Source organism: Psammomys obesus, unplaced genomic scaffold, assembly GCF_907164565.1.
Source record: "Psammomys obesus unplaced genomic scaffold, mPsaObe1.curated_primary_1811, whole genome shotgun sequence".
Taxonomy (NCBI): Eukaryota; Metazoa; Chordata; class Mammalia; order Rodentia; family Muridae; genus Psammomys; species Psammomys obesus.
The window spans coordinates 4,016,773-4,038,505 of NW_026596443.1; the positions used below are offsets into that span (position 1 = coordinate 4,016,773).

A 21,733-nucleotide genomic window follows, 5' to 3' on the forward strand; every position below is an offset into this window, starting at 1 on the left:
TTTCTTTCTTTCTTTCTTTCTTTCTTTCTTTCTTTCTTTCTTTCTTTTTCTCTTGTTCTTATAAATCTCCCAATGAAGAAAGATCCCCTGTGTCCCCTGGGCTGACCCAAACCCATGGCCATCACCATGTTCTAGACATACCCACATGACAGACAGGACAATAGGATGCTGCCACAGAAACCTTAGATTTTCCTTACGGCCCTTTACCAGTTAGCTGTCACGGTCTCCCCTAGGCTCTGGTCCTCTAGGCTCTGATGAGGAACTGTACTCACTCCTTTGAGCCCTCCCAGCCATTGCCTCAGGCCCAAAACCTATAAAGCAGTTGCTTGATCAGTGTTAGTGATCATGGCTGAACAGTTCACTGTACCCTGTACAGGAGTCGGTGACTTTTCTCGAACCCAGAGTGCTTTGTTCAAGTGACACCGTGGAAGCATCCAGAATCCATGAAAGTGATTACTTTTAAAATATTGTTGGTGGGGGAGGGAAAGCAAGGTGTGACTTCCTAGCTTCCTCTTTGGTGAGCCTGGAGGCATCTCACTGAGTCAACTGCACCCAGGGTCACCCTCACTCCAGATCTCATCTGATTCTGTCCACCTTCTCTCCCTGTGTCTTTTGACTCAGGCTGTCCAGTGTGGAGGAAGCAGAGGTCCCCAAGCCATCACCCCCAGCCTCCAAAGATGAAGATGAAGACTTCCAGGCCATCCTTAGGACGAGGAAAGAGCGGAGACAGAGGCGGCAGGTGGTAGAGGCTGTTCAGGCTCCGGTGCAGGATGGGCTTCAGGCAAAGGAGGACAGAGACAGCCCAGGCCCTGAGCAGACCTTGACACAGCCCTTTAAGAAGAAAGTGGAGCCCCTGCCACGCCGGAGACTGAGTCGGGAGCAGCGAGGCCCTTGGGCCCAGGAAGAAGAGCACGGAAGGGGTAGAGAGCTTAGGGGAGGGGAAAAGGAGCTTCCAGAGGAGGCTCAGGAGAAGTCCTTGGTCTCTGAGAAACCATCTGTCCCAGAGAAGGCTCCAGTGCCTGCCAAGAGACTGGTTTCAGAGAAAGCCTGCCCCTCCGAGAAGAGGACAGCCACAGAGAAAACATCCTCGACTGAGAAGAGACACAGCCCAGAGAAGTTGGTTTCAGAAAGAATGAGTGTGTCAGAGAAGTCACCAGTGCCTGAGAAGACACTTGTGTCTCTGAAGACGGCAGTACCAGAGAAAAGGTTCACTCCGGTTCTAGAAAAAGCCATTGTCTCCGAGAAGATGCAGGAGAGAAGGCTGGTGTCCGAGAAGGCATCCATCTTCGAGAAGTCACTAGTCTCAGAGACAAAGCTGACTCCAAATAAGTCAGTGTCAGAGCGGCCCCAGGCCCCTGGGGGAAGCCAGACCATCACAATGGAGCCCAGAGGAAGGGCCCTCCCTGGGAAGAGCCAGCCATCCTCTGCTGAGCAGGGCACACCAGACCCTCCTACTAAGGCTTCTCGCTTCCCACCCATCACACTCCAGGTTGACCTTGTTCTTGTCCCCTCTCTTGCTCTCCCTGGCAGGCCTCACTGCAGCCCAGTCCTATAGATCTGGCTCCCTTACTTCCTCCTCTCCTCCAATTTTTAGGTTGGCTTTGGCAGTTTCTTCTCTCCTTGCTATTCCTCGTTACTGTCAGAATAAGACACTGAGTCAGAGGTAGCTTGTTGGAACTAAGAGGGGCCACGTGCAGAGAGCACCTAGGCTCTCAAACCGTGTCCTCATCCAGGTCCTAGACCACAGCCCCTGAACCATTCCTTTCTGCTCAGAGCCAGGGTACCCTGTGGCCTGTCCACTACAGAGCCATCTAAGAAAACTAGTGCCCATTAAGCACCGGGGCCTTACACTACATAGTAAACTCTTAGGAAGCCTCAGATTGGTCCAAAACCAAAGCTCTGCATGGCAGCCGGGCTGCATGAGACTATATAGCTGTTACGTAGCTGGAGCAGGAGAGTGAGGTACAGGCAGTCAGTCTGACTGACTCTTTTCTTCCATCTCTAGCTTCTGGGGTGAGCTAGGCTACCTGCGGTCCTCTGGAAGTTTGGGCTTGGGGGTCTGCTTGGGCCTAGGAGCACCCTATACTTGTTCAGAGGAAGGTGAGTTCTTGTCTGACACCTTTGCTCCACTCAGGTGAAAATTCCCAGCAAGGATGAAGAGGCAGACACACCATCACCTACTCTGCTGACCTACAGCAGTTCCCTCAAACGCTCCAGCCCCAGGACCATCTCCTTTAGGGTAAGAGCCAAGAGACCCTAGTCACCAGTCCACTGCAGAGCATACAAAAGAAACCAATACTCATTAAGTGAGAGCTGTAGGTTCCACAACAGGAAGAGCCACCTTAGAGACTGGATAGAGAGGAGCTTTGAGTTTCCATGGGTGTCGAAAGCAGATTTTAAATAAGTCATTTTAAATAAAGGAGAACAGCTTGAAGACCTAGAAAACTGGTGTGGGGTGTGTGTGTGTGTGTGTGTGTGTGTGTGTGAATAAATGTGAGCAGCCCCACCTAGTGGATAAGATCAGGACTGCAGGAAGATGTACTTGCCAGACTGGATTGCACTGTCACAGTCCTCTGTGTCTTCATCAGTCTCTGTCCTTCCTTGGAGGTAGGGACAGGGCAGAGAGCAGCAGGCTTCTCTCCAGTGTTCTCTGACCCTGACTTGATCCCATGTGATGGGACTGGAGAGTTTCATCTGGTCTGTCTCAGTGTTTATTCTTGGTTCTTTTGTTTACTGGGTCATCTGCTCATCCACTGATTAAATGTACCCTGATGCATACAAGTCTCTGGGAAAGAGGTGGTAAGCCTGAGGTTGACCAGTACTCCAAAGGCTCTTGGGCAATGGCAAGGTAGATAGGAATACAGGTTGTATCCATGCCTTGGCAAGGCTGGCGAGACAGAGGAAGGGCTCTGGATCCACCCTGGAGGGTAAAAGCTGGTGCTTCCAGATAAGACTTTTAATGAAGGCTTGGCACTTTGTGTGTGTGTGTGTGTGTGTGTGTGTGTGTGTGTGTGTGTGTGTGTCCTAAGGAGGAAGATGCATCCTGAGAACTGGACTCCTCACTGAAGAGGGGGCATGGACTTTCCTGAGACCCTCACTTACCAACCACACCTTCTCATTTCAGATGAGCCCCAGGAAAGACAACTTAGAAACAACCTTAACCCGAAGGTGAGCTGCCTGGAGGCCTTGGCTCTCTGTTGTCTAGTCATAGATCTTTTCACCTGCCATTATTGTGCCAGATGAGGGAAGATGCAGATTTTGCTTGAAGCTGTAGAACAGGCAGGGTAACAGGATTGACAGGAGGTCCCAGGGTTGGGTGAGATTGTATTGGGAGGGAAATATCATGAGAACTCTGTGTGCTATGTCAGAGTTGAGGGCCTGTCCTGTGATCTTTCCCTTGCTTGAAGGAGAGACAGTTTTGATGGGGCTCCGAAGAGGGAGGAAGCTTTGGTCTGTCTTGGAGTTGTGGTGGGAAAGGATAGAAGAACATTCCAGAAGGGAGACTATGGTTAGGACAAAGAAGGAAAATTCTCAGTTTGTCAGGCCTAGAGCAGGGCCTGGGAACCTGCATGTTTAGTAAGCACCTCGCTTTGTAACTCTGAGCCAAGTACATGGAGGATGGTACATTGTGCTCATTGGCACCTGGGGTGGGAGTGGGAATGGAGACAGACAGAAATAGGCCCTAAAATGTAGTGCTGGTGTCACAAGTCTCATCCACTTCTGCTGTACTTATCTACCTGCTAAGCCTTTAATAAGGGCCTATGTTCCTAGGCCTGGGGCTTGGGGTGGGGATGGAGCAAGAGAACAAAGACAGGACAGCGGCTAACCTTAAGTGACTCACTGGAGACCGTGAAACACATAGCCACCCAAGCAGGTAGGTGCAGGGACAGCAGTGTGAGCCAAGGCCAGAAGCACAGGAGATACACAGTTCTCACAGCCTGTGAAAACTGAGGTGTTTGTAGCGGAAGTGACAGAGTAGGAAAGGAGAAGGGAAGAAGGAAACGGTGGGAAGTGTGTCTGATCCTGAGATGCCCCGTGGAGTAGTTCCTGGAGTCTGTTGACTTCACACTGATCAAGTTATTACAGTCCACTCTGCAACAGAGGCATCTTCAGGAGCCCCTTTCCTCCCTCTCTGCCAGCATGATGGGGCAGCAGGGTGCTCTTCAAGCCCTGGGGGCAGGCCTGGTCCCCCGGGTGCAGAGTCTCGCCTGGTTTGTTTCATTCTGTCTTCCCATCCTACAGTGCCAGTGTGAGGCTGCCAGCTAGCACGGTCAAGCTGGGAGAGAAACTGGAGAGATACCACACAGCCATCCAGGTAGGAGCGGAGGGTCCCTCCATAGCGGCAGGAGCCCTTGCCAGGTGGAGCTCTGGCAGTCACAGCTCTGCCGCTCACATCTCTGATTTGCTGGTTTGCAGAGGTCAGAATCTGTCAGGTCTCCAGGCTCGTCCCGCACTGAGGTCCTTGTGACTCCTGCCGGTGTAGCCAGCAAGCGCAACCTCTTTGAGAAGGAGCTGGTAGGCCAGAACCGCACAGACCAAACCTCCATCCGAAAGGTGAGGGCCAGGTCCCAGCTGCCAGGTTCTAGACTGATGACCTCTCTGACATCTTTGAAGCCTGGGCCTAGTCCTCGGCAAGATTAGAAGCTGTATTGTTCTGTCAATGCTGGCAGAGCCTTGATTTACTTGGATAAGTCTCCTTAATGGGGTGCAGAGCTCCCGGGGGGGGGGGGGCTATTTCAGGTACGCATAGCCTGAGCTGAGTAAACGTTGTGGTGATGAGACTCTTGTCCCCATTCTAGGGCCTTTGAAAGAGCCTTATGTTGAGAACTCGGAACCCTAAGATAGAAATTTTCTTTCTAGGAGAATCTACGTTTGTCAGGAGTTGTGACATCAAGACTTAACCTGTGGATCAGCAAGACCCAAGATTTTGGAGACCAAGGCCCTCAGGTATCCTCACCCACATGTCCCTTAAAGACAGATCAGGTCAGAGGAGGGAGAGGCCTGACAGCAATGGGTCATTTCAGAAGTGGAGCTGGTGGCAGGAGGTGTGGGGTTAGGGCGCAACCTGTGGGTGAGAGCTGTGGAGAGGAGTGGGGTCTGGGTCTGGGTCTTTTTCCCCTCAGGAAGAACAAAGACTTTTGGAGTAGGGAACAGGAGGGGCCCCCAAGTCCTTTTGTCTGAGCTCCTGCTCTCTACTCTGATGTCCAAATTAGGAGATGCGGAAAGAGGCAGCAGTCACCAAGAGGGCTCAATGGGGAAACAAGTCAAACACATCCCTGGATGCAGAGGTGAGTGGGGCAGGAGGGGCCCTAGATACAGCGGAAAGTCTCACAAACCTATATAGTGCATACTCTAAGTGGACTGCAGCTCCATGGTCTGTCTGTCTCTATGTGCTGAGATGGCTTGCCCATCAGAATAATGGGAGCCTTATACTAGCTTGGCTGAGCTTCCCCCATCTAACCACCAGGCATGGGGCATTTTACCCAGTGAAGGTGGAGGCTTGGCTGTCCAAAGGTGTACCTTCTTGTCCAGAGGTGTCCTCCCCCATAGCCCTAGGAACCCCTTTTTCCTTGTTCTAACTGGCCTTTGTCCCACAGGTGTGACAAGCCCTGTCAGGAAGAACTGCAAACCCACATCCCGAGGGCCCTTCTTCACGTTGGCTCCTGCCCTGCGGTACCCCTGACTCTTACAGTCCCCGCTCCCTTTCTGCGTCTGGGTCAGGGATCTTGGAGGCCAGGAACATGAACAAGACCCCTCCAGCTCCTCCCCAGCCCAACCGGGAAGCAGATGTGGTCTGGCACTTTCTTGTCCTGCTGCAGGCACAGCATACCCTGAACCCAGAAGGGCACACCAGCAATTGGCATTTCCATGTCCTCTCTAGAGACTGTCCCTATCTCCTGCTCACTTCCAGCTGGGTTAGTTTTTGCCAGCTCCAGAGTTATCTGTCTCGCCTGCTCTCAGCAAGTACTCTGTGTGCCTGTGGTGGCCCCACACTAGTCCTGGACCCATTCACTGCTCCCTGAGGCTCTTTCAGGCCAGACTGGAAAGGAGTCTCCAGGCTTTGCCCAAGGGCTGCATCTTTCTGCTTTGTGCTCTGTTCCCTGCCACCCCCACTGCCCTGATTGGGAACTCAGTGCCTTTTTGTTACCACATGCCTTACTCTCTCTCAGAAAGCCCTTTTCTCAGGAAGGATCTGATAAAGTCATTCACTCTCAGGCATAAGTGGCTGGTAATGCCGATGGCTTTGTTCCCACAGGCTTTGCTTTCCTTTGGAATCAGATGCAGGCAGCTGGTCATGGCTTTGGTGGAGGAGGGAATACGTTTCTCATTCATATCTTCTCTCGTATTAAGGTGGTAGGACCGCCACCAGTGGTCCTAGCTTGGTGGCTTAATAGTTCATAACTGAGGGCTGGAGAGCTGGCTCAGCAGTTAAGAGCACTGGGTGCTCTTCCAGGGGACCTAGGTTCAGTTCCCAGCACCTACACATCGGCGTATAAACGTCTGGAACTCCAGCTTCAGAGAATCTGTAAGCATTTTATGCACACGGTGCACAGTTATACATGCAGGCAAAACACACATGAAATGAAAACATCCAAGAGTGCAGAACTGCCATACTCCTCCAACCCACACTTGTCTCCAGGCTTCCTCTTCCCAGTCCTCAGCGCCGTGGCCCCATGTGTGCTTACAGAAGGTTGAGCCACCTGAATATGTCCAAGAAAGCAAGAAAGGCAGTCTGGTGCCCTGCAACCCCATTATGGCTGGAGTCTGAAGGAGTTCCTCAGCCATTACAGCTCTATTCCCAACTGATTGCTCTGGATTCATCTAGAACCATAGAGAAATGAGTTCAAGGCTGCTCATACCCACTTTGTAGCCTGGGGAAACCCCACAGCCTCTCAGAACATGGCTAATAAGTCTAGCACTGGGTCCCTGCTTCCCTAGTTTATGGGGCAGAAGCAGCCAGTGAACTGTGTCCTTGTCTTGGGTCCCATAGTCCAGGGACAGAGGCCCCCAGAACCTGTGTGTACTCATTTGTCAGTGCCCAGGGCTGGTTTACCTCTGTGAGTCTCCTGCAGCTGCCTCACTTTTGCTGGACTGGGGGCAAGGGAGAGAAGACCCTGCAGACCTGCCGGGAACACCCTGTATATGCCCAGAAGGACTGGTACATCAGTGTGGCTGCCAAGTAGTGGCTGTCTGGATGAAGCCCCACGTCTAAGATACTACGTCCTCTGAGCGTTCCCTCTGCCTTTCCAAGTCCCCCAGCTTTCCTGAGCCCCCCCCCCTTTCCTGGGTTGCTTGCCCCACCCCCTGCCAAGCCTGCGGCTCCAGCTTGTCCTGCCTGCTGACCTGCTGGCAGCATGGATTCGCACATGGCTCGGGATAAGCTGGAGCTGGGGATCAAAGTCATTGGGCTCAGAGGCTGCTAGAGACCATGGGAAGGGAACTGTGTCAGCTGAGTGATGGGCACTTTGGCTAGAAGTGGACATCTGTGTGCAGAGGCTCTTTACAAGGACTTTCACGTAGAGGTGTCCATGACCCTGCTAAGTGTAGATCTAAAGGAGCATATGACCAGGAAAGAAGGGAAGGGCAGAGGCTGGGTAAATCTGGTTTCCTTGGTGTGGAAAACAAGAGAATGAATCTAACAATGTCTGAAGTGTCAGGGATCTCAGGGCTTGGGGTATCTGGGAAGCTGGGCCTGGTCTGTGGCAGTACTTGTCCTTCACAGTTGGTGGGCCCTGCTGAGAAGGCGGAAGTGGAGAGAGCCATTACCGCTGCCCCCAAACTTAGTTTCCTCTTTTAGTTTTCATCACATCCTGAGCCCCACTTTATGCCAGTCACTCTGTGGGCTGGTGGACATAAACATTCAGACTACAGCAACAGCTTGGTCCTGATCTTATGATCTTTTGATCTGGTGACCAAGCCAGACAAAGCTGCAGGGAAAACTCCAAGAATCCTCTCCATGACACTCACATTCCTGCCGCCAGACTAAGGAGAGTATGTCTAACCTCCTCCAGCACTGGAACCCACTTCTGCGAGGAGGGAGAGGAGGAGGTGGTGTGTGGCTTTGGGGCTCATGGAGAAGACTGGATGCCCTCAAGGCCTGCAGAGCCTGCAGTCTGCTTGAGGCCACTTGGGCCATCAGAAACAGCCAACAGCCTAGAAGACATCTTGGGGCTCTTGCTCTCTGCTCCGAAGGACCTGGCTCAGAAGGTCTTGAGATGTCTCTGAGGTTGACTTCTGCCCCCAACCCTGCTCCCAGCCTGCCCCCCCAGACCTGGGCATCTGGCATCGGCTTTATCAGGATTCTCAAGAGGGACAGCTGGTTTATGTTACAAGCCTCTTCCCTGCATATCTGCTGTGGTTTTAAATAGCTTTATCTGAGCAGCTGGAGGACCACATGAGCTTATATGGCGTGGGGTACTTGTTCCTTTAGCCCTGTGCTGGGGACCTGCCAAAATAGCAGCCAACACCCCTCTTTGTGTCCCCCTCCCATCTCCTGCTGCACATTCCTCCCACCACAGGGCTTGGCTCGCAGGGCCCCAGCCCACATGCCTGCTTAAAGCCCTCTCCATGCTCTGCCCTCGGACAGTCCCAGCTGAGGCTGAGCAGATCCCTCAGGACCCGTGTGCAGCTCCTGTTCAGAGGTAAGACTGGGGGAGGCTCTAGGAAAGGAGAGAGGCAGATGGCAGAACATGAGGGATTCCGCCCAGCACCTTTCCCTGGGCTGTGCTTGTGTCCACTCTGAGTGGTCACCAGGTTGATTGAAATCCATGGCCCCTTCTAGAGGGAGAACACCTTCACATTCAGAGGAGTTGTTTCCAGGATACATTCCAACACGAGCAGAGCAGAGAGAGCCTGCATTCTTGATGGGAAGTGAGTTGGAGGTCTCGATCTATCACTAAAGATACTGTGTGGTTTCAAGGTCTTGGGTAGATTGTTTTCCCTCCTGAGATTTTTTTTTTTCATAAGTAGAGGGTTTTTGTTTGTTTGTTTGTTTTTCCATAAGTAGAGCGGCCTGGATCATTGTTTGGCTACTAAATACAGCAGAACCCTAACCAATAGAGATCCCCAGATCCAGGTTAAGGGACACCTAAACCTTTCTTCTAGAGGCCCAGGGAGCAGGCATGGCTATATTTGCTAATGACTCCTGGCCACCCAGCTCTCAGGTCCAGGAACAGACATGGTGCAGGGGGAAACCCCAAGAAAGGTGAACTCTTTAGAGATGGGGTGGACCTGATGGGGCTTCTCCAAGCTGATGCACAGTCTCCACTGGGCTGCTGGGACCAGGTGTGGTTCCACGCCTGGAGGAGGTCAGGGCTGGCAAGCACTGGGGGGCTGGTGAGCCCAGATCCCTTTCCCAGGAGAGGTGAGCTAAGCTTGTCAACACTGAAAGGCTTTCCCTGGAACCCTCTATGTCCCTTCCAGTGCGACCCTTGTCCCATCCCTACTTGGTCTTAGGGATTGTTCTTGCTCCGTGTCTTCAAATTGTAGACAGATTTTTCTGACTTCTGGGAGGTAATGGCTTGGAGTGTAAGAAATTTCCAGCACATTCCACAGAGAGTCCAGCTGGAGGCTACCTGACCTCCAGGATTCCTCCTCTGACCCTCTTCTCACAGGACAGGTCCTTTTCTGCCTCTCAGGGCAGAAGAATCTGAGGAGATCAAGTTGCCTCTGCCCCTCCCTTCTACCCTCTGTTGATTCCTCAGCTCATGGGCTAACAGCTGGAGTTTTAGGAAGATCCCAGCTTAAAGCTGTGGACAGGGGCTGAAGGACAGCACCTGCTCCTCAGACATTGCCAGGCTAACCTCTTTTATAGGTAAAAATCAATTAAAACTTGAGAGAGCTTAAGTGACATACCTAAGGCCACACAGTAAAAGCTTGGCTTAAAACTCGGGTCTTTTGATCTCCAAAGAGAGTCTTCTTTTATTTTGCTTTATCACCCATGAAAGGTGACTGACTGTGGCTTGCTGTGAGGGTAGTGAGATGATAAGACGCTGGGGGAAGTGTGGGGTCCTTGGGTCATGTTTATATTCAGCCCTCCTGTTCCCCATCTCCTGTTTGGTAACCCTCAGGCTCAGTTGCCCCTTAGTCCACCTGGCTTAGGTGTGTCCTCTTGGCTGGGGGCACTCCTCAGACTCTGCGGTCTGTGTGCCATTTTGGGAGCTGAATGGTGTTCCTGGAGGCAGGAACCAAGTTGCTCTACCTCCTCTGATCTCAGCAAGATACCCAACAGCTCTGAGCTGGTGGGAGGGCAGAGAAAATGTCCTGGGCAGCCACACACCTCCTTTGATAAGAACTCTCCCCAACCCCATCCCAGGCAATGGGCTCCTCTGGGGGTTTGGACAAGGTGACTCTACTACCAGACTCCTGGGCTCAGGAGAGTCCAGGCTCATCCCGAGGTCCAGGGAGAGGTCATCTGGTGTTTGAGTCTTCTCTCAATAGAATACAGCTCCACTCCCTACTAAGACACTTTCCACATTGGTGACATGTATGGGAGGGGTCACTATCTTAATATTGGTGTCAGGGTGACACATTGCACAGGGCTGCTGTCCAGAGCTCCCCTTTGAGCAGGGCTTCTCCCCCACCGTCTCCGTCCCACGCCAGCAGACAGAGCAGAGTGGTGATTTGCTTTTCGTGTCCCCGACAATGCAGGTCTGGACAAATCCCAAGCTGCAGCGAGTTCTGAGTCTGAGGCCGTGTTTGCTTAGAACATCTGGGAAGTCCCAGCTTCCTGGAAACCCCTCAGTCTCAAAGGAGGCCCCGTGCTGACCACCAGTTCAATCAGCAGTGCCTTGCATTTCATAGATGTCCATAGATGGGCTCCTGGGTTCCATCTCAGCTCTTTTCCCTGCATTGGGATTCAAAGGGAAAATTGGAGAAGGCAGAAGCTGGACCATCCTTCTATACTGGCAATGTGGGTCAGGCTATGGGGGGGTGGCTTCAGGGTGGGCAGGAAGCAGGGCACAAGAGGAAGACGTGAGGGTGGCCCTGTCAATCAATTTGCTTCTACTGCTCTTGAGCCCCCTCACATCCTGTATTCCTTCTCTCTTGTACACTTATTATCAGGGAGGTTACATTGCCAACAACAGGGGGCGCTGTCCACATTGCATCAATGTGTCAGTGTCTTTGGGCTAGGTACTGATACGCCTTTAGGAATTAGTTTATTTCTTTTTTATTTTATTTATTTATTTATTTTAATTTTAATGTTTTTAATATTAGTTACAGTTTGTTAACTTTGTATCCACTATGGGTTGAGTTTGTACTTCATTCAAGGCACTATACTATCTCTAATCTTTGCATTCTGTTGCATGCACCAAGGGAGGAGAAATTTCCCAAAGGGAATTATGGTTTAGGAAAATGAAATGACCTTTCCAAGGTCATACTCAAGGGCACCAGGGAGGCAGCATTCAAAGCCAGATGAATCCCACATTGAGGCCTTGTTCCTGCCACCTCTCCCTGTGGCTCCCTGAGCTCATATAATTACACCTGACCATGTCCAGATGTCCACTCATTAATATCTGCCAGGTCCTCGTAAGGTCCCTTGGCAGGGATGTATTCCATCATTCAGAGAGAACCGAGGTTAAACTGTCCTGCAGACGCTTACACCAGCACTTCAGCACCTAACAGAAGACAGCCAGGACCCAGCTCTGTTCCTGCCACAGTTAGAGGAATAGCTCCACCGTTTTCTCAGGGAAGCTTTAGAGCCAGAGTCTTTACTGAGATTGTGTGGATTAATACACAACTCTAAGAAATAATACAAAAGGCCTGGAGAGATGGCTCAGCAACTAAAGCACGTACTTACAGTCCCAAGGTAGGGTCTCGGCATCTCTGTCCTGTGGCTCAAAATCACCTTTAACTCCAGTTTCAGGGGATCTGAATTCCGCTTCTTAAACTTAAAAAAAAAAAAAAATAGAAAAAGACTTTTTGTGCCCCTTTGTCCTTATTCCCTGGACGATAACTTTACAAAATTATATAATGTACTATCACAACCCATATGCAGACGCTGATTCAGTCCATCTACACTCTCACTTGGACCAACCCAGTCTCATATTGCTGCCTCTGGATTGAATTCTGTACAGTTTTAATCCAGATCTGCTCGTGTGATCAAGACCTATAAGCGATGGCTCAGTGGTAAAAGCACTTGTCAGCAAGACTGGCAACCCGAGTTTGATCCCTGGGGCCTACGTTAGTTGTCCTCTAACTTCTACACACGCACTGTGACACTCAGGTGCGCATGCACACACACACACACACACACACACACACAGAAATAAACGAAATTTAAAACTTTCTTGTGTATATTTTTATTATCATTTCCACTTCCCTCCAAACGAGTTCATATGACTTGTTCTCCACATTTTCAATCTTGCCATTTCAGGAAAGTTGTAAGTGGAATCATACAGCATCAGCTTTTGTCAAGAAAAATGAACCAGTCGTTTCTCTCTTTCAGTGGTTGAGTTCCATGCTGTACAGGGCTAGAGTTCATATCACTAGTTCATCTCCTGGGGGAGCCATGTGCCAGGGTGAAATATGCAGTGAGAGCATGCATAATGGGATGCTCTTTAAGTAGGACTCTCTGCTCCCTTGAAAAGGGGAGAAACAGGATTACAAATAGGAACATATGAAGTCCAGGGTAGCATGCTTGTTCAGAGGAATGAGTGAACACCAGTTGGCTGCCTTGTTATGATTCAGGTGTCATGGTTGCTTCCTCACAGAGGAAGAAACTAGCTTTGCACTGTGGGTCACCCAGGGAATTCACCCCAGGCCTCTCTAAGCCCTCAGCTAGGTGCAGAGAGCTCCTGTGGGAGGCAGCCTTCCTCTCCTACAGTGATGTTTTTCTCTTTCTGGAGGGCGAGCTGAGGCCATGTCTGACGCGGAGGAGGTAGTGGAGGAGTACGAGGAGTAAGTATGGGGAGCACCCTGTCTTGTGTGTTGCCCCTCACACCCGGCCAATGAGCCAGCCAGCAACCTCGTGTCCTGGAAGGAGTGGCTGTGCCTGTTTCCAGGACCTGGAGCTGGGATTTCTTCCCTTCCTTCCTATTTCTGTACCTCTGATTAGCAAATCCCAGGCAGACCTCAGGCTGGGGACTTTAGGAATACAGGACTCAGTTCCAGGGCCAACAGGGTTTTACTTTCTTCCACTGGCTTCCAGGAGGCTGAGAAGCTGGGACTGTTGGAACTGCTAAAAGTTCAACAGCTCCCCTGAGGCCACAGAAACGGTGATAGCTCCCGTCCTTCCTCAGGGCCCAGGATCCGCAGTCACCCCATAATGCCTGTCCACAGGCCTGTAGTGGAGAAGCCAAAGGCGAGGCACAGTTAAGCAATCCAGCAAGTATTCCATATAGAGAATTATCAGGGAGGTCTCACAGACCTGCACGGAACCTCCTTTTCCCTGGGGCTGCTGAGGTGAACCAGGGAAGGACTTAGCAAAGGCTTTTGCAGATGTGGCACAGGAACTCAGGAAAGAGGGAAAGAGGGCGCTAGGATGGACAGAGGCAGATGTGGGGAGAAGGTAGGCCTCAGCTGGAAGCATTTGGAGAGAGACTTAGGAGAGTAGGGCTTTCTGAAAAGGAGCACTGCCTGAAAGAACCGGAGAGGTGAGGTGAGAGGAGTTAGGAGGAATGCTGAAGACAAGATTGTTGACTTAGACATCTGCTGGGGACAGTGGCAGACAGCACTGGCTAAGGGTGAACTAGGCAACTGCGGGTCTTTGCAGTACCATTTGAACAAGTAGGGATTGGAAAAGGGGGCTGGCTGGCTTCAGGGAAAGGTCATTGTGTGGAGGTGTGTGTGTGCATGTGTGTGTACCCTGTGCTCGAGTTCTGACACTGTCTTCTTTAATATCCAGGGAGCAGGAAGGTAAGCACTCGTGGGCATGTGCACACGGACGGAGGACAGTGTGACTGGAACCTGACCCACCTCTTCTCTCTTCTCTTTTGCTCTGGCCTTCTCATATAAGCAGACGCTGTGGAAGGTATGTACCTTGGGCAGGAGGGGAGCCAGAGAGGAGTGTCGGATTAGTGCCTCTGAGAAAACAGCTTGTATTTGCCCGAACTCCTAGCTGAGCAGAGATGTCCCAACTAATCACTTCTGCACACACACACACACACACACACACACACACACACACACACACACATGCCACTTCTGGTTTTCAGGAGCCATTGAGAAGATCTCTGACACTGTCCACGTAGTGTCCCACCACTGAGCTAAAGCTCCAAACCATGGCTTCTTTTCTTTTCCTCTCTTTTCTCTTTATTTTTAAATTTAAACATTTAAAATTTTATTTTTAGTGGCTCAGGCTGGTCTCAAGCTCTGGCAATCTTCCTGCCCCAGTTTCAGTACTGGATAATAGGCATAAGCCATGAGCAACCATGCCCAGCTTCAAAAATGCGTTTTGAATCAAGAGCCCAGCTGCCTCCACCCTCCTCTGTGGAAGGGGCTCCATCTGCCGAGGGTTCTTTTGCCATGGAGGATTTTTCACCTAATCATAGGAGGTTCTTGGTGGTGGTCTTTGGGAAACAGACTTGTGGCCTCCAGCCCGGCTTCTACACACAGCAGGATCTTTCTGGGAGCTAGAGAAGGCCTTAGCAGAACTCTTGTCACATCTGCATGTATCATGCTTGCCCTGGATAGCCAGAGGCACCCCCTAAGGCTCAGAAAGGAAAGGTCCAGATGAGTGGCTGAAACCTATAGGACAGATAGTCCTAAGAGCCTTTTTCCTAGGGGAAAGGGTCTTCCTATTGCTGTCAGGCCCTTCCTTAAGCAGAGATTTACATCGAGAACAACTGGGAAACAGCCGATCTCCTCAGGTTATGAGTCCAAGGCCTTCCAACTGGCCAGGCCTTGGTACGGCTCCCAGTAGGGCTTTTCTATATGTGTGATTCTGGGAATCTGTAGGTGTTTTGTGGTATACCAAATGAGTCCTCAAACTCATTCAGGGCAGGAGTGTGAGAGAAGTTAGAGGGGGAGTGAAAATTTTCTCGTTCTCAGATACTGAAGTCCACTATCTTAGCGAGAGAAGCCAGGGCCTGAAGCTTGCTTGAAGCTAGGCATGCTAAACTATTTTATTCTTAGTAGTGGTTGACAAGTGACTGCACATTGTCCCTTTGCTTGAGGCTCAGGGATGCCACTGAGTAGTGAGCCTGCCATATTGCTTGAGTGTTGGCTTGGGAATCGGAGTTCAGGCCTAACTCTGAGCTGGCTGCAGCCTGTGCTGCCACGAGGCTTTCTGCCGCATGCTAACCTGTTCCGCTTGCCCCCTTTTGCTGCCGTCACCTCCTGCACCCAGAAGAGGAAGACTGGAGTGAAGACGAAGACGGTAGTATAGCTTTCCCTGTCCTGTTCCCATCCCTGCTCTCCTGTCCTCCTGGGCTCTGGGCTTGGGCTAGGGAGGCCCACAACTTCAGAGGGTCTAGGACCCCTCATCCATTCTTTCTTTTCCTTCTTGATTTTTTCTCTGGGGGAGGGGAGAGCAGGAAGGATCTGGGCCGTCCTGTCTTCCTACCTGCTCCACATGTGGTCACAGAGGGATTCTTATGGCAGGAACAAACCTCAGCTGCTCCACTGTGCATGGCAGTGTGTTTCACGTGGGGACTTTCCTTGTTTTGCCTAAGGCACAATGGCCAAGTTTGTAGGGCTCTGGGGACAAAGTCATTGAAGAGTATCAGAGGAGACTGGAAATAACCAGGGCAGAAAGAACATGATGTCATTCTTCAGATGTGTGCTGCTGAGTGGTGGGGTGAGGCTGGGCTTGCACCCAGGGATAACAGGAAGGCAAGAGGGACAGAATGGGGCTTCATTTTAGGACCAGCTTTCCTACAGTGACATCTAGGGAACCCTGCTCATTAGGCTTCTAAATAACCACTGAACAAAGGGCACATGAGAGATGAAGCCTAGGGTGAACAGGAGAAGTGCTAGCATGGTGGCCTCAAGGTGGACCCCATAACTGGACATCTTCCTCCACCCTCCACCTGGAAAACCTCCTGCAGGGTTGAAAGAAGAGGCATCCACGACCTCAGTGAGGACCCAGTCCTAGCCAAGGAGGGCAGAGAAGATGGGGCAGAGTGGGTGGAGGTCCCCTCTCTCTTCTGATGGGTCTTTCCATCCTGAGGTGTTTTCTGTTTTCTTCTCCCTCTGCCAAGGGGCCACCACTTGTCAGTCTATCCATCACTGAGCGGTACAAGCACTTCCGCCAAGCTGAGTCATGGTCTGGATGGCATCCTGTCTCCCTAATCTGCCTGTCCCTTCTGAAGGTTGGGAGAGGCGGGGCCCACATCCTGCCAAGCAAATGATGAAAATAGAAATTCCTGGCAACCTTCTGGGTGGCACAAGTCTCTAACTATTGGGCATTTCATCCACCCTCATGGCTTTGGCTTCTGTTAAGTATGAGGAAGGGACTGTAGACATGTAGAGCCATAGGATTCACAACAGACTTTCCCTAGCACCTCAGTTTAGTCAGGACCTGTTTTGTGGTGCCAGCACTGAATGGAGCCTCTGAGGTGAACAGCTAGGGAGGACGATGGGATCATGACACCAGGGAGGTCATAGGGGAAGCAAGTTCTAAATTGGGTGGAAAGAGGCTGGACAGGTCCCCACCCAACTGGTCCCCAGCAGTGGGTCTTGATGTCCTCCATCACTGGTGCTCTCTGTAGCACCCACCACCATGTCACTGGCTCCCACCTCAAATATCTGGCTTAGCCAGCAGCTTCCAGGTAGCAAATCTGTCTCTACACTGGTAAAGACCCAGGTCTGATCCCCAAACTCCCAGGAAGGCAAATGTGGGACACTTACCAGTCAGGTGGTAGCCTTTTGTTGGGTTTCCCTTTCCCTGCAAAGGAGCAGATAGTGAATTCTCTGGGCTGGCAGACCCACCGTCCCTGCTTTGCTGACTCACTAGTGGGGTTGAGGCATGGATGAGAGTATAGATGAGTGGGTAAGGTTATGGGCCTATGATTCTACAGAAGTAGACTGGGCTGGGTGTGTGGCTTTGTGTTCTAGTTTGTCATCTTCTGGTTTTAACCAGGGACCAAGCAGCATTCCTTCTGTTATTTGAGTCCATGGCTCCCACATCATGCGAACCTGGATATTACCGGCTCTGCTCTACCTCTCCCAGTCTGATCTCTGTTCTGGGGGTGCTGTCTGCATGATGAGAGAGGGGCCTGGTTATTCATGGTATCTGGCTTACTTCTCCAGAGCAAGAGGAGGCAGTGGAAGAGGAGGAGGATGGTGGGGCTGAGGCTAAGCCTGAGGATGAGGCTGAGACAGAGGAGACCAGAGAAGAAGGTATGGCCCAGGATTAGGGGACCAGGGGCTCTCTCGGGGCTCTGTTTTAAGAAGTCAGCCCAACAGGTGCTTCTAGCTTGTGTGCCTGAGATTCCTGCCTGGACTGGGGATGTAGCAGTCCATTTTCCGGCTGATAATCATCAATCCAGTGCTTCTTTCATGGCTGACCCTACAAACCAGCAGTCTAGACTGCCTGACCCTGGGGAATGTTTTCAGGGGAATTTGAGCCCAGAACAGGACCTGTGTTGATTGCTTGTGTTTTGTTTAGAGGTTGGTCCAGATGAAGAGGCCAAAGATGGTGAAGGTAAGTGCTGCTGGACATTGGCACGGGAGTTTGGTATGACAGGAGAACCCCTCATGGTAGCCTTGGGGATTGTGCCCTGGTATTGCGCCAGAAGTTATACAGGAAAGGGCTGGAAGGCAGAACTTGGTGGCACTTGTAGGGCTTGGGAGGCTCTAAACCTCTGTCCTCTTTACCTCAGAGAAATGGCCTTAGTGTCCAACAGGAGAGGCAACCAGTGTCTTCTGGCCCCTGGTCTGTGCAGGGTATTGGACTCAGAAGCCGCATTCACACCAGAGGCTCCTGGCACCCAGAGAGTGCCAGTGAGGTCTGGTGTCTATAGGAATGACTTCTGAGACCTGGATGGGCCATGCTGTAGTGATGCCATCATCACGGTCTTTGTCAGACAGCCTCTGTCAATTGGCTCCAGTCACACATACACAGGGTGGGGGTGGGGGAGAGCCAGTCAGACCTTGGAATCATGCCCACTAAGGGAGTTCATTTGGCCCTGTGGCTACAAGGATGTCCAGGGCATAAACCAATAGGCAGATCTAGGGAGGATTCTAGAGTCAGAGCCCCTGGGAACCTTTCCACAGGACCTTGCAATACCATGAAGTCTGAGAAGCAGCCTTCCCAACCCAGAACAGACGAGAGAAGGCTGAGGCTCCAGTGTCGTGTCCAGGGCCTGTAGACACGGCCAGCCAGCCTCTGTGGCCTCACCTCCGGGCTTCCTTCATGCCTGTTGGTGATTATGGAAGTCCAGATTTACCAGGGCTGGGAGAGACTCCCTGTGCAAATAGGGAAACAGAGGCCCACAGGTGTCCAGCTCAGGGTGGAGCTGGGAACATCTAGGCTTTCTGACTGCAGCACTCCTTCTCTCTCCTCCAGATGGTCCAGTAGAGGAGTCCAAACCTAAGCCCAGGTAAGTGGGATGCGCCTGTCTGTTGTAAAGCCCTGAGAGCAGAGGCCAGAGAGGGAGGGTAGCAAGGAAGAGACAGGAGTGCATGTGGTATAGTGAGCAGGAGCTGTGGTAGGCAGCTCACAGAGAGTTGGGCAGGTAGTAGACTGCACGAAGATCTCTGCCTGAGGGGAGGGAGGAGTGGGAGCCAAGCAGTGACCTGCACCTTACTACCAATTATTTCCCTAACATGGAGGGAGTTACGTTCATCTTCAGAATGGGAAAGGGGCAGTGACGGGGGCAGACCCACTGTCTACCCCACACATAACCTCCCTCTCGGCCTGGGTGGGACCTAGGGGAAAAGGGATGCAAACTTTGGAGAGCCAAGCAGTGAAACTGCCAACCTAGGCACAGTAGCTTCAGGGAGCTGCAAAAGGGGGCAGAACAGGGCAGTGTCGTCCCATCCCCGGAAGCACATCTGCTGGCTGTGAGTTGTGGGGCCATCCAGGCGGGAGCATTTCCTTCTTGGCAATGCTTATCCAGTCAGCAGATGGCATTTTAGCACCCTCCTGCCCTTTAACGGTCCATGCCAATCTTAGCTCTGCGCTGGCTGCCTGCTCTGTGTACCCTGGAGCATCTCCTTTTAGCTCCCGAAGGTCCAAGAGCATATGAGGAAATCAAGGACCAGACATCTACCTAGGGACTCTATCTTAGCTCAGCCCTTCTGCTTCCCAGCTGTGAAGATTTAAGCCTTGGTTTCCCTAATGGAGGTCAGCACTGGCCCCTTCAGGGATCTAATGAGAGGACAAAATGCAATTACCTTAGTGAATATCTGAGCAAGCGAGGTAGACATCAGTGCTGACATCACCACAGAGGTGAACATTCCTGCAGGATGAAGGAAGGCCCCAGAGGTTCCAGGAACACATAGTCCTCCTGTCCCCAGTTGCTTTGGTGACCCCTGACTCTCCCCGTTCCTCTCTGCAGCAGGCTCTTCATGCCCAACTTGGTGCCACCCAAGATCCCCGATGGAGAGAGAGTGGACTTTGATGTGAGTGTTGACTGGCTAGAGCAGCCCAGGCTGGGGTGGTGATTAGGGCTCTAGTGAGACTGACAGAGCTTCGGATCTTGTGGGCTGGGGTGGGCCATCAGCAGGATGGCTCAGGTTCAGCCCCAAGCCCTGACAGGACCTTTTACACAGAGCCCACCCTCTTCACGGGTGTGGCAGGATCTCAGGCAGGCTCTCCTCACAGGACATCCACAGGAAGCGCATGGAGAAGGACCTGAATGAGCTGCAGACACTGATCGAGGCTCATTTTGAGAACAGGAAGAAGGAGGAGGAGGAGCTAATTTCTCTCAAAGACAGGATCGTAGGTGTCAATCTCCCACAGTTCGCCCTGCCCTCCCTCCCCTGCCCCTGTAGCCTGCCTCAAGCTGCCAACCTGTTGGGTACTGCTCTCCTTGGGTCCCTGCCACCTGCCTATCAGTGTGGTTGCTCCTTGCCAACAGGAACTGAGCCTGGTAAGTTCTGGCTTTAGCTGGGCCTAACCAGGCACCACCGGCCGCTGGCTATAGAACCACTAGTCAAATGTCTGTTGTCTCTGTTCCTGACCCATCACTCATCACTGTCTCACTAATGCAGGGATCATGGAATCAGCCTCAGGTATCCTAGATGACTCCCAAAATTGCACTCTGAGAGAGGAGATTATTTGATTTCTTGTTTTTCTGTACCAAACCTGCTTTCCTCGGCTGTGCGCTCCAGCCACAGAGAAGCTAGTATGGCTGGAGCTGGGGCCATGGCCAGAATGTGATATCGCCTCTGAGGGGGACAAGAGAAGCCACTTGGCATTTCCTACAGAGTTGAGACAATCTCCAATGGGCTTTCAAGTGGCTATCCTTGCCTAGATGGGATGTGATGGGCCACTTCCATCTGTCCCCATAGAGCACGCTGAGAGCAGAAGCCTGTGGAAGAGGCCACCTCTTGATTCTTGTACTGGGGATAAGATCCCTCATGGGCACACATGCAGGAGTTTCTACCTCTCTCCCTAGGAAAAGCGGCGGGCGGAGCGGGCTGAGCAGCAGCGCATTCGCAACGAGCGGGAGAAGGAGCGGCAAAACCGCCTGGCTGTGAGTGATCCTGGCCCAGCCACTGAGCTATTCATAGACATGGTTCAAAGGCAGCATTTATCTCAGCGTTTGTTACGGCATCTATCAGGTTAATGGCTCAGTGCTGACATCACACCAATGAACAGGACAGACAGGCCGGGACTTCGTGCTCGTGATGTTGAGACCCGCTCGCCCCTCATCCCTTCCCTAGTGCAGGCTACATGAGGACCAAGGGCCTCTCAGCCTGGGGAGGAGGGATGGTAGGATTTTACAGATGTGAATAAGTGCTTCCTTAACTCATTCATACAATTCATCTACCCATTCAATAAAGTCTGGTATGTCCATTTTGTGCCAGAAGGTACCTCGGAAAGCTCTTTATCCAGTGGGAAGAAAAACTGATCTCATTTGTAAAGAATATCAGTTCCTCACCCTTGCTATTACTTTATTCACTTGCCTTCCCTGAAATCAGGAAGAGAGGGCCCGGCGTGAGGAGGAGGAGAATAGGAGGAAGGCCGAGGATGAGGCTCGGAAGAAGAAGGCTCTGTCCAACATGATGCATTTTGGAGGGTACATCCAGAAGGTAGGTGGGAAGCAGCATTGGGCGCCAGGAGATCCCAGTGTATCCACAGGGCTGCCATTGCTTGCATCCGTGACGAGATTCCCAACCACTCTGGCTGAAGCCTAAGGTGTCCTCATGCCTGGCCCCCGAGCTGGCTATCTTCCTGACCATGGTTTCACTAGGAGGGGTCTACTGTGGGCAAAGGTCAGAATACTAATACGCCTCCTCATGCTGTCTCCCCAAGGTGATTGGGTGCAACTGGGAGAATCTTGGGTTCTTGAGTCAGAGCTTTGGTTAGACACCTGATTCTGCTGCATAGAGCAGTGTGGCCTGAATAACCTCAGTGTCCTCACAGGGCCTAGTATTGCTTACCCTGAAGCTTCAGAGAGACAAATGAGCTAACAAGAAAAGTGTGTGCTGCACAGATGTGGAGTGTTTGCTTGTAGACTGTCAGTTTCTCACACCCACTAGAGATCTCCCTTTGAGCCTCGTTTTTTCTTTTTCTTTTCTTTTTTCCCCCTTCCTTCCTTCCTTCCTTCCTTCCTTCCTTCCTTCCTTCCTTCCTTTCTTTCTTTCTTTCTTTCTTTCTTTCTTTCTTTCTTTCTTTCTT

The 21,733-nt window shown here is 51.6% G+C and overlaps 2 protein-coding genes across 2 annotated transcripts in view; both read left to right on the forward strand.

Moving 5' to 3' along the window:
• The window catches only part of Lad1 (ladinin 1), a 13,997-nt gene extending 7,775 nt beyond the window's left edge, over window positions 1-6,222 (forward strand). Inside the window, exons 3-10 of the mRNA XM_055598142.1 lie at window positions 622-1,489; window positions 2,135-2,239; window positions 3,125-3,168; window positions 4,243-4,315; window positions 4,417-4,554; window positions 4,861-4,947; window positions 5,214-5,288; window positions 5,598-6,222. Of these exons, the coding sequence (XP_055454117.1) occupies window positions 622-1,489; window positions 2,135-2,239; window positions 3,125-3,168; window positions 4,243-4,315; window positions 4,417-4,554; window positions 4,861-4,947; window positions 5,214-5,288; window positions 5,598-5,603 (1,396 nt within the window). The 3' untranslated portion in view covers window positions 5,604-6,222. The remainder of the gene's footprint in view (window positions 1-621; window positions 1,490-2,134; window positions 2,240-3,124; window positions 3,169-4,242; window positions 4,316-4,416; window positions 4,555-4,860; window positions 4,948-5,213; window positions 5,289-5,597) is intronic.
• A 77-nt stretch (window positions 6,223-6,299) lies between these two features.
• The window catches only part of Tnnt2 (troponin T2, cardiac type), a 17,847-nt gene continuing 2,413 nt past the window's right edge, over window positions 6,300-21,733 (forward strand). The window contains exons 1-13 of the mRNA XM_055598144.1: window positions 6,300-8,642; window positions 9,363-9,364; window positions 12,855-12,900; window positions 13,847-13,857; window positions 13,961-13,972; window positions 15,293-15,322; window positions 17,194-17,283; window positions 17,552-17,587; window positions 18,452-18,485; window positions 19,446-19,509; window positions 19,712-19,828; window positions 20,508-20,585; window positions 21,034-21,144. Of these exons, the coding sequence (XP_055454119.1) occupies window positions 8,569-8,642; window positions 9,363-9,364; window positions 12,855-12,900; window positions 13,847-13,857; window positions 13,961-13,972; window positions 15,293-15,322; window positions 17,194-17,283; window positions 17,552-17,587; window positions 18,452-18,485; window positions 19,446-19,509; window positions 19,712-19,828; window positions 20,508-20,585; window positions 21,034-21,144 (705 nt within the window). The 5' untranslated portion in view covers window positions 6,300-8,568. The remainder of the gene's footprint in view (window positions 8,643-9,362; window positions 9,365-12,854; window positions 12,901-13,846; window positions 13,858-13,960; window positions 13,973-15,292; window positions 15,323-17,193; window positions 17,284-17,551; window positions 17,588-18,451; window positions 18,486-19,445; window positions 19,510-19,711; window positions 19,829-20,507; window positions 20,586-21,033; window positions 21,145-21,733) is intronic.